At 40.7% G+C, this 12,231-nt stretch overlaps 1 protein-coding gene across 1 annotated transcript in view; it reads left to right on the forward strand.

Moving 5' to 3' along the window:
* Positions 1–2,628: 2,628 nt before the first annotated feature.
* The window catches only part of RagA-B (Ras-related GTP binding A/B), a 32,962-nt gene continuing 23,359 nt past the window's right edge, over positions 2,629–12,231 (forward strand). Inside the window, exon 1 of the mRNA XM_071670190.1 lies at positions 2,629–2,751. Coding sequence (XP_071526291.1) covers positions 2,629–2,751 — 123 coding nt within the window. The remainder of the gene's footprint in view (positions 2,752–12,231) is intronic.

Consider the following 12,231-nt stretch of genomic DNA (forward strand, 5'->3'; position numbering starts at 1 on the left):
TACATACGAGGTGATATCGCATGAACATGAAACGTTACGTATTTGCTATACTCTACAGAAGCCCTCGGTTCACAACGCTGGCTGGAACAATGGACATTACTACCTCCACAGGTTCCAGCTAAGGCTTGGTTGACACCGGACGAGGGGGTTCCAACCCTTAACCTCTCTTGCCACCTTCACAGATAATCTCGGCAACGGCATCTCCTGCACTGCGACTCACCTCCTCTCTCTCTCTCTCTCTCTCTCTCTCTCTCTCTCTCTCTCTCTCTCTCTCTCTCTCTCTCTCTCTCTCTCTCTCTCTCTCTCTCCAAGCCAGCGTCCGTTTCAAATCATCGAAAACGTTTCTGTTTACATTGGAAATCAACATATGTATACATTATAAAAAGAAAAATCAAGGTTAAAGACTGCTTACCTCGTTGGCCCCTCGCCAACCACCGCAACGCAACACACATTAGCAATACTTCGGGAAATGACAGACTATGAGCAAATAAACAGTTCACAGACTCTCATGATTAATGTCGCGAACACTGGCATTTGAGACAACAGCCAACATCAGTGTGAAAAGGTGAAGATATCCAAAGTGTCTCTCATCATTAGATGATACTGTGAATCATAAATATAGATTTCTGATTGATGGTCGTGGAAGCGATATACCTACAGGCACCGAGCGTGGAAGACGTGCAGTTATAGAGCAGTTGAAACACACATAACTAACAGGGGCGTCCTCATGGTAAAAAGGGGGGGGGGGGGGGGCATTCCACCTCCCCTTAATAATACACAATAAACTTACTCAAGAATAATGATTATCAATATATTCTTACAATCAATTCAACAATTTTAGTTCCTCAGAAGAAACAATAAATGTATATCTATGTTTAATTATCCATTTCAGTGATTTCCACCAGCGACTAAAACAATTTCATACATCAGTCATAACGAAATGTTCTTTACCTACAAAGCATAATAACTTGTTTCCTCGAGAAAAGTGTTCTTGATTACTGCTACCAGCGGTTGTATGTCATCAATCATCACAAATGTATTGTCATTCAAAACAGCACAACAGCTGCATTCAATTTCAGGTTAACTTGACTAATACCAGTGACTGAACCTCACACGCACACCTCACAAGCGCCAAGTTCTCTGAGATACAATGTGATCTTAACATACCACTCTTGTTCTGAGATACAATGTGATCTTAACATACCTCTCTTGTTGAGATACAATGTGATCTTAACATACCTCTCTTGTTGAGATACAATGTGATCTTAACATACCTCTCTTGTTGAGATACAATGTGATCTTAACATACCTCTCTTGTTGAGATACAATGTGATCTTAACATACCTCTCTTGTTGAGATACAATGTGATCTTAACATACCTCTCTTGTTGAGATACAATGTGATCTTAACATACCTCTCTTGTTGAGATACAATGTGATCTTAACATACCTCTCTTGTTGAGATACAATGTGATCTTAACATACCTCTCTTGTTGAGATACAATGTGATCTTAACATACCTCTCTTGTTGAGATACAATGTGATCTTAACATACCTCTCTTGTTGAGATACAATGTGATCTTAACATACCTCTCTTGTTGAGATACAATGTGATCTTAACATACCACTCTTGTTCTGAGATACAATGTGATCTTAACATACCACTCTGGTTCTGAGATACAATGTGATCTCAACATTCCACTCTGGTTCTGAGATACAATGTGATCTTAACATACCACTCTGGTTCTGAGCTTTTCATTATTCTCTTAGCAATTTCATAATTCGCCTCTAACAACCTCTCCCAACCTTGAGCAAATCATGGATACGCATCTGACTGCTGAGCGAACAGATAGGCAGAATATGACGTTTACGTAAACGCAGAGCAAGTGACCTCAAAGCAACCTGACTAATTCTAGAAGCGTCAGCATTAGCGGGCGAATGAAGTATGTCAAACCCTGCACTATCGCTCACTAAAGTCACACTCACACTCGAGAACATCCTTACATCACCTCAAAGGTTATCCTCATGGCATCCTCGTCCTCACTATACCCTCACCTTAACCACATGTCATCTTAACTACATCCTCGACACCACTGGCCTTTGACCTGACTCTTACCGGTCTGGTCCATCTCCACTGCGCCCTTATCCTCATGACGTACTCATTTTCATCACCCACCCTCATCCTCACCACAGCTCTCATTGTCAATACACCATTCAACACCACTTAGCCACTGGTGAAGATGTGTCTAATCTGACCTTTAAACGGTCGGGTAAAATGCATCTTAAGTAAACGAACAAAAGCAAAGGTAATGACTTTTGGGTAAAACATTAAATGAAGAAAAGGAAAAAAGTAAAGCAAAAAGCTGAAATACCTATGTGCGTGTTCCTCACAGTGGTGGTGGTACGACAGATGCAAGTGTAAAAAGTAATAGCAAAATAATAAGAATGAAAATGTATTAATATTAGTAGCTTACTCTGATCCGGCTGAATAAATCAAGAACAACTGGAAAAACTTGTTTCCAGCTTAGAGACAGTTAGTTGGTCGCCATGCAGGAACTCCCGGACGATGCCGAGGTTTCTCTATGGAATTTACCTCTTCACTAGAAACTATAGAAAACGAGCGTTAATCATGCGCTATACAGTGAACGCAGCAGAGCCGGGTAGTGACTGCCAAGACACACGCACGACGAGAGGGTTGCTCTCATCTTGGCCAAGGATCGCTGACGGCGCCCTGGTCATGGTGAAGTATGCGGTATGAAGCAGGGCACACCAGCTAGCAGCAGCTGACGGTGCATGTGTACGGTTACGTGTGCAGTATGTGGCAGGGAGCAGCAGCACCAGCAACGGCAAATGGTGCATCTAACGTGAAGTTCCAACAGCCTAGTCGTCCTTACGGTCACTGGTGAGAGACGAGCCGCCTGACGATAATAAACTGGTCTGAGCGGCCGCCGCTAGGATCAGCCTAAGACGTAAATATGGAGGATAACGATACACGTCCAGTATCTCTTCCCGGATGATGAAAAATATCTTAGCCGCCGGCACGCAAGTCAATCCTCCCTTTTAGCTTAATTTACAACGAACATTTCATGTTAGAACGAAAGTGTTTGAGGTCGCAGTTTTCCGGTAAAATCAGAATTCTTAATGACATAAATAAGATGAAAATGTTGACAAGAATGACCTATGCACCGTCAAGTGTTAATGATGATCAAAAATATACTCTCAAACCTTAAGGTCAAACGACCCAAGAAAACAGGAATGACAACCAAATGTCATATTATTGCAACACCGAAGGAGAATATATATATATATATATATATATATATATATATATATATATATATATATATATATATATATATATTTCTTTTCTTTCATACTATTCGCCATTTCCCGCATTAGCGAGGTAGCGTTGAGAACAGAGGACTGGGCCCTTGAGGGAATATCCTCACCTGGGCCCCTTCTCTGTTCCCTCTTTTGGAAAATTAAAAAAAAAAGTGAGAGGGGAGGATTTCCAGCCCCCCGCTCCCTCCCCTTTTAGTCGCCTTCTACGACACGCAGGGAATACGTGGGAAGTATTCTTTCTCCCCTATCCCCAGGGGATATATATGTATATATGTATATATGTATATATGCGCTACCTCGCAAACGCGGGAGACAGCGACAAAGCAATATATATATATATATATATATATATATATATATATATATATATATATATATATATATATATATTTTTTTTTTTTTTTTTTTTTTCTTTTTTTTTCAAACTATTCGCCATTTCCCGCATTAGCGAGGTAGCGTTAAGAACAGAGGACTGGGCCTTTGAGGGAATACCCTCACCTGGCCCAATTCTCTGTTCCTTCTTTTGGAAAATTAAAAAAAAACGAGAGGGGAGGATTTCCAGCCCCCCGCTCCCTCCCCTTTTAGTCGCCTTCTACGACACGCAGGGAATACGTGGGAAGTACTCTTAATCCCCTATCCCCAGGGATATATATATATATATATATATATATATATATATATATATATATATATATATATATATATATATATATATTTGTTTAATTTGTTTATGGATGGGGTTGTTAGGGAGGTGAATGCAAGAGTTTTGGAAAGAGGGGCAAGTATGAAGTCTGTTGGGGATGAGAGAGCTTGGGAAATGAGTCAGTTGTTGTTCGCTGACGATACAGCGCTGGTGGCTGATTCATGTGAGAAACTGCAGAAGCTGGTGACTGAGTTTGGTAAAGTGTGTGAAAGAAGAAAGTTAAGAGTAAATGTGAATAAGAGCAAGGTTATTAGGTACAGTAGGGTTGAGGGTCAAGTCAATTGGGAGGTGAGTTTGAATGGAGAAAAACTGGAGGAAGTGAAGTGTTTTAGATATCTGGGAGTGGATCTGGCAGCGGATGGAACCATGGAAGCGGAAGTGAATCATAGGGTGGGGGAGGGGGCGAAAATTCTGGTGGCCTTGAAGAATGTGTGGAAGTCGAGAACATTATCTTGGAAAGCAAAAATGGGTATGTTTGAAGGAATAGTGGTTCCAACAATGTTGTATGGTTGCGAGGCGTGGACTATGGATAGAGTTGTGCGCAGGAGGATGGATGTGCTGGAAATGAGATGTTTGAGGACAATGTGTGGTGTGAGGTGGTTTGATCGAGTAAGTAACGTAAGGGTAAGAGAGATGTGTGGAAATAAAAAGAGCGTGGTTGAGAGAGCAGAAGAAGGTGTTTTGAAATGGTTTGGTCACATGGAGAGAATGAGTGAGGAAAGATTGACCAAGAGGATATATGTGTCGGAGGTGGAGGGAACGAGGAGAAGAGGGAGACCAAATTGGAGGTGGAAAGATGGAGTGAAAGAGATTTTGTGTGATCGGGGCCTGAACATGCAGGAGGGTGAAAGGAGGGCAAGGAATAGAGTGAATTGGAGCGATGTGGTATACCGGGGTTGACGTGCTGGCAGTGGATTGAATCAAGGCATGTGAAGCGTCTGGGGTAAACCATGGAAAGCTGTGTAGGTATGTATATTTGCGTGTGTGGACGTATGTATATACATGTGTATGGGGGGTGTGTTGGGCCATTTCTTTCGTCTGTTTCCTTGCGCTACCTCGCAAACGCGGGAGACAGCGACAAAGCAAAAAAAAAAAAAAAAAAAAATATATATATATATATATATATATATATATATATATATATATATATATATATATATATATATATATATATATATATATATTAGAAAGGATCACAATTTTACGTGTGATCAAGATATTCTTATGAGTCCACGGAGAAAATGAAACACGATAAGTTCCTAAGTGCACTTTCGTGTAATAATCACATCATCAGGGGAGACACAAGAGAGAAATATAAGTCAGTTGATATACATCGAAGAGACGAAGCTAGGACGCCATTTGGTAAACATGCGATTGTCCAAGACATACAACGAGCGTTCATAAGCTTATCATTTTACAAATTTTATCAACAATAAAGTTATCTAATTTGTATAGACCATCACTAATATTAAGATTATAAGTCTTTGTGTATCTAGTAATAGAAGATTCAATGATATTTCTCGTGGTAATAGAGTTAGAGTTAATAACTGAGATGGCATTACTCCAGTCAATACAATGATCATTGTTTTTAACGTGATTAAACAAGACATTTGATTCTCGTCCCGTTCTTATACTATATCTATGTCGCTTAAGTCTAACAGAAAGATCCTTACTAGTCTGACGAACATAAATCTATCACAATTTCCACATGGCACTTTATAGATGCATCTAAGAGAATTTTCTGGTGAATTCCTGATTAAGGTATTCTTTATAGTATTATTGTTGCAGAAGGCAACATCTACATTAAAGAATTTAAGCAACATGGGAAGTAAAGTAAAATTATTATTAAAAGGGAGAACTAAAATATTCTTGGTGTCAATGGGGGTTTGGGCTCAATTCTATAAAATTATTTCTTTGCTGACTTAAGGGATTTATCAATGAAAGATCTAGGGTACTTTAACTTAGATCCAATAGAATTTATCTTAAACTCATCATCAATAAACTCTGGACTGCTAAATACGTAATGCATATTCCTTAGTGCATTACGTATTTGCAGTCCAGTAAATACGTGCAGTTCAGCAATGAGTAAGAATTCTATAAGAATTTCAAGTTCTTATTTGCTAAACCTCTTCATAAGGGTTGGAATCACTATACACACATGGTGTTCTGTTACTCTGCTCTGCTACACAGGACAAGGGTTCCTGCCGTTGACTTCCTTACTGTACATGCATATGGAAGTCTATATGAAGTGCCTGAGATTATCATACACCATTACAAAAGGATACTGGCTGGGTAACAAACAGGAACCATGGCATCTGTTCAGACACCTGACGCAATGTATCCCATCCGTCCATATTACGGAGTTTCCACCACCAGGGTTGTGTTATGGAGCTTTTCGCAAAGATGAAGGGCTTAGTGCGGCACTCACATACCACCCCGTCCTTCCCCTCGCCTCTTCTTTGAACTGGTTGGTAAGGATGGGAAAGAGGAGGGGGCTGTAGAGGGGAAGGTATGGCTGTAACATGGTAGATGGTTCCCGAGCGTTACACTGATGCCGGGTGCAAGTTTTAGCCGGATCTGTGGGTGATGATTTGCTGGATACTCCGCGCCCCGCCATACAACCCCTCCGGCACCTCCCAGCCTCGTCCCACCCACTCTCCAACCCCGCCACCTCCTCCCAGACGTATCCTTCCAAGATTAGTTTCTTCAGAGTTGGCTGTGGCCTTCGTCCACGCAGATGTGCACACAACACCAAGGTAGGGCTGGCTTGCGCACTGACTGACGTCAGGCATGATTCTCCCGTCTTTCTGGGAAAAGTCAGATTCCTGTTTCGTTTCCGACTAACGAAATTAGTAAGAGATATTACGAAACTGCGTAGCGGTAAAATACAGTGAAATATGCCTAGAAGGAGCTGTCTGAGGATCTGGAAACCTTCCATCAAGGTGTTCAGTACTCCTTAATTTTCCGGGATCGATCCCGGAACCAAGGGGTGGTGTCTGGTATGTCCGTAGCACTGAGGCTGAGAAGCCTAGTCGGTTACGCCAGAGAGCGAAAGCAGATTAGCAGAGGCTCCCTTTTTCAATATATATATATATATATATATATATATATATATATATTTATATATATATATATTTTTTTTTTTTTTTTTTTTTTTTTTTTTATACTTTGTCGCTGTCTCCCGCGTCTGCGAGGTAGCGCAAGGAAACAGACGAAAGAAATGGCCCAACCCCCCCCCCCCATACACATGTACATACACATGTCCACACACGTGTATACATACCTACACAGCTTTCCATGGTCCACCCCAGACGCCTCACATGCCTTGATTCACTCCACTGACAGCACGTCAACCCCTGTATACCACATCGCTCCAATTCACTCTATTCCTTGCCCTCCTTACACCCTCCTGCATGTTCAGGCCCCGATCACACAAAATCTTTTTCACTCCATCTTTCCACCTCCAATTTGGTCTCCCTCTTCTCCTCGTTCCCTCCACCTCCGACACATATATCCTCTTGGTCAATCTTTCCTCACTCATTCTCTCCATGTGCCCAAACCATTTCAAAACACCCTCTTCTGCTCTCTCAACCACGCTCTTTTTATTTCCACACATCTCTCTTACCCTTACGTTACTTACTCGATCAAACCACCTCACACCACACATTGTCCTCAAACATCTCATTTCCAGCACATCCATCCTCCTGCGCACAACTCTATCCATAGCCCACGCCTCGCAACCATACAACATTGTTGGAACCACTATTCCTTCAAACATACCCATTTTTGCTTTCCGAGATAATGTTCTCGACTTCCACACATTTTTCAAGGCTCCCAAAATTTTCGCCCCCTCCCCCACCCTATGATCCACTTCCGCTTCCATGGTTCCATCCGCTGACAGATCCACTCCCAGATATCTAAAACACTTCACTTCCTCCAGTTTTTCTCCATTCAAACTTACCTCCCAATTGACTTGACCCTCAACCCTACTGTACCTAATAACCTTGCTCTTATTCACATTTACTCTTAACTTTCTTCTTCCACACACTTTACCAAACTCAGTCACCAGCTTCTGCAGTTTCTCACATGAATCAGCCACCAGCGCTGTATCATCAGCGAACAACAACTGACTCACTTCCCAGGCTCTCTCATCCCCAACAGACTTCATACTTGCCCCTCTTTCCAGGACTCTTGCATTCACCTCCCTAACAACCCCATCCATAAACAAATTAAACAACCATGGAGACATCACACACCCCTGCCGCAAACCTACATTCACTGAGAACCAATCACTTTCCTCTCTTCCTACACGTACACATGCCTTACATCCTCGATAAAAACTTTTCACTGCTTCTAACAACTTGCCTCCCACACCATATATTCTTAATACCTTCCACAGAGCATCTCTATCAACTCTATCATATGCCTTCTCCAGATCCATAAATGCTACATACAAATCCATTTGCTTTTCTAAGTATTTCTCACATACATTCTTCAAAGCAAACACCTGATCCACACATCCTCTACCACTTCTGAAACCGCACTGCTCTTCCCCAATCTGATGCTCTGTACATGCCTTCACCCTCTCAATCAATACCCTCCCATATAATTTACCAGGAATACTCAACAAACTTATACCTCTGTAATTTGAGCACTCACTCTTATCCCCTTTGCCTTTGTACAATGGCACTATGCACGCATTCCGCCAATCCTCAGGCACCTCACCATGAGTCATACATACATTAAATAACCTTACCAACCAGTCAACAATACAGTCACCCCCTTTTTTAATAAATTCCACTGCAATACCATCCAAACCTGCTGCCTTGCCGGCTTTCATCTTCCGCAAAGCTTTTACTACCTCTTCTCTGTTTACCAAATCATTTTCCCTAACCCTCTCACTTTGCACACCACCTCGACCAAAACACCCTATATCTGCCACTCTATCATCAGACACATTCAACAAACCTTCAAAATACTCATTCCATCTCCTTCTCACATCACCACTACTTGTTATCACCTCCCCATTTACGCCCTTCACTGAAGTTCCCATTTGCTCCCTTGTCTTACGCACCCTATTTACCTCCTTCCAGAACATCTTTTTATTCTCCCTAAAATTTACTGATAGTCTCTCACCCCAACTCTCATTTGCCCTTTTTTTCACCTCTTGCACCTTTCTCTTGACCTCCTGTCTCTTTCTTTTATACTTCTCCCACTCAATTGCATTTTTTCCCTGCAAAAATCGTCCAATTGCCTCTCTCTTCTCTTTCACTAATACTCTTACTTCTTCATCCCACCACTCACTACCCTTTCTAAACAGCCCACCTCCCACTCTTCTCATGCCACAAGCATCTTTTGCGCAATCCATCACTGATTCCCTAAATACATCCCATTCCTCCCCCACACCCCTTACTTCCATTGTTCTCACCTTTTTCCATTCTGTACACAGTCTCTCCTGGTACTTCCCCACACAGGTCTCCTTCCCAAGCTCACTTATTCTCACCACCTTCTTCACCCCAACATTCACTCCTCTTTTCTGAAAACCCATACTAATCTTCACCTTAGCCTCCACAAGATAATGATCAGACAACCCTCCAGTTGCACCTCTCAGCACATTAACATCCAAAAGTCTCTCTTTCGCACGCCTGTCAATTAACACGTAATCCAATAACGCTCTCTGGCCATCTCTCCTACTTACATAAGTATACTTATGTATATCTCGCTTTTTAAACCAGGTATTCCCAATCATCAGTCCTTTTTCAGCACATAAATCTACAAGCTCTTCACCATTTCCATTTACAACACTGAACACCCCATGCATACCAATTATTCCCTCAACTGCCACATTACTCACCTTTGCATTCAAATCACCCATCACTATACCCCGGTCTCGTGCATCAAAACCGCTAACACACTCATTCAGCTGCTCCCAAAACACTTGCCTCTCATGATCTTTCTTCTCATGCCCAGGTGCATATGCACCAATAATCACCCACCTCTCTCCATCAACTTTCAATTTTACCCATATTAATCGAGAATTTACTTTCTTACATTCTATCACATACTCCCATATATATATATATATATATATATATATATATATATATATATATATATATATATATATATATATATATATATATATATATATATATATATATATATATATTCCTATGAGTCAACGGGGAAAATGAAACACGAAAAGTTCCCAAGTGCACTTTCGTGTAATAATCACACCATCAGGGGAGACACAAGAGAGAAATATAAGTAAGTTGATATACATCGAAGAGACGAATGGCGTCCTAGCTTCATCTCTTCGATGTATATCAACTGACTTATATTTCTCTCTTGTGTCTCCCCTGATGGTGTGATTATTACACAAAAGTGCACTTGGGAACTTTTCGTGTATCATTTTCCCCGTGGACTCATAGGAATATCTTGATCACGCGCAAAATTGTGATCCTTTCCAATATATATATATATGTATAAATATATATATATATATATATATATATATATATATATATATATATATATATATATATATATATATATAGCGAGGTAGCGCAAGGAAACAGACGAAAGAATGGCCCAACCCACCCACATACACATGTATATACATACACGTCCACACACGCAAATATACATACCTATACATCTCAATGTACACATATATATACACACACAGACATATACATATATACACATGTACATAATTCATACTGTCTGCCTTTATTCATTCCCATCGCCACCTCGCCACACATGGAATAACAACCCCCACCCCCCTCATATATATATATATATATATATATATATATATATATATATATATATATATATATATATATATATATATATATATATATCCCTGGGGATAGGGGAGAAAGAATACTTCCCACGTATTCCCTGCGTGTCGTAGAAGGCGACTAAAAGGGAAGGGAGCGGGGGGCTGGAAATCCTCCCCTCTCATTTTTTCATTTTAATTTTCCAAAAGAAGGAACAGAGAAGGGGGCCAGGGGCCAGGTGAGGGTATTCCCTCAAAGGCCCAGTCCTCTGTTCTTAACGCTACCTCGCTATCGCGGGAAATGGCGAATAGTATGAAAAAAAAAAAAAAATATATATATATATATATATATATATATATATATATATATATTCTTTTCTTTCATACTATTCGCCATTTCCCGCGTTAGCGAGGTAGCGTTAAGAACAGAGGACTGGGCCTTTGAGGGAATATCCTCATCTGGCCCCCATCTCTGTTCCTTCTTTGGAAAAAAAAAATATATATACATATATATATATATATATATATATATATATATATATATATATATATATATATATATATATATATATATATATATAAGTATATATATAAATATATATATATAAAGTAATTATGAATATATATCTAAACGATTCTTGCTACCTTGTAATACTTCAAGGAAAACATTAGCGACTCCACACACCACATCCATGATTGCAAAAACAACAGGAAACGGCTAATCATAAGACGCAGGGGAGGTGTTTAATGTACTTTTGAATGTGATATCCTTCCTCTACTTTGTTAGACGTAGACTTTTTGATGTTGTAGACGTGCTGGTTATTGACCGAATGTCCGTTGTAGACGTGCTAGTCGTATCAGACGTACTGGATGTTGTAGACGTGCTGGTTACTGTAGGCGTACTGGATGTTGTTAACATACTGAAGCTTGTAGACATGTTGTAGACGTGCTGGTAATTGTAGGTGTACAGGATGTTGTTAACATGCTGAACGTTGTAGACGTTGCAAATGTACTTAATGTTGTGGATGTACTGGTTATTGTAGACGTACTGGATGTTGTAAACTTACTAGATGCTGTCAACGCATTCACTACCTGCTGTACACCTACCGGTTTTTGTAGATGTACCGCTTGTTGTAGACTACCTCCTGTTGTTAACCAACTGCCTCTTCTAAACAAACACATTTGCACGACAAGGTTTTCATGCATTTCCTCTCCCCAGGGACTCCTCCTTCGTCAGGACCTTGTCTGCTCTGATGACAGACGTTACCAATCCTCCTCCAGGTGTTGTGATGACGTCATCGTCATCACCTCTGGACGGTGGGTGGCTGCCTTCAGCTCACCTGATGACCGATGACCCACACGGAATAGTTACAAAAGCATGACACGACCTCGCTCGGTCTCAT

Source organism: Panulirus ornatus, chromosome 14 (genome assembly GCF_036320965.1).
Source record: "Panulirus ornatus isolate Po-2019 chromosome 14, ASM3632096v1, whole genome shotgun sequence".
Classification (NCBI taxonomy): Eukaryota; Metazoa; Arthropoda; class Malacostraca; order Decapoda; family Palinuridae; genus Panulirus; species Panulirus ornatus.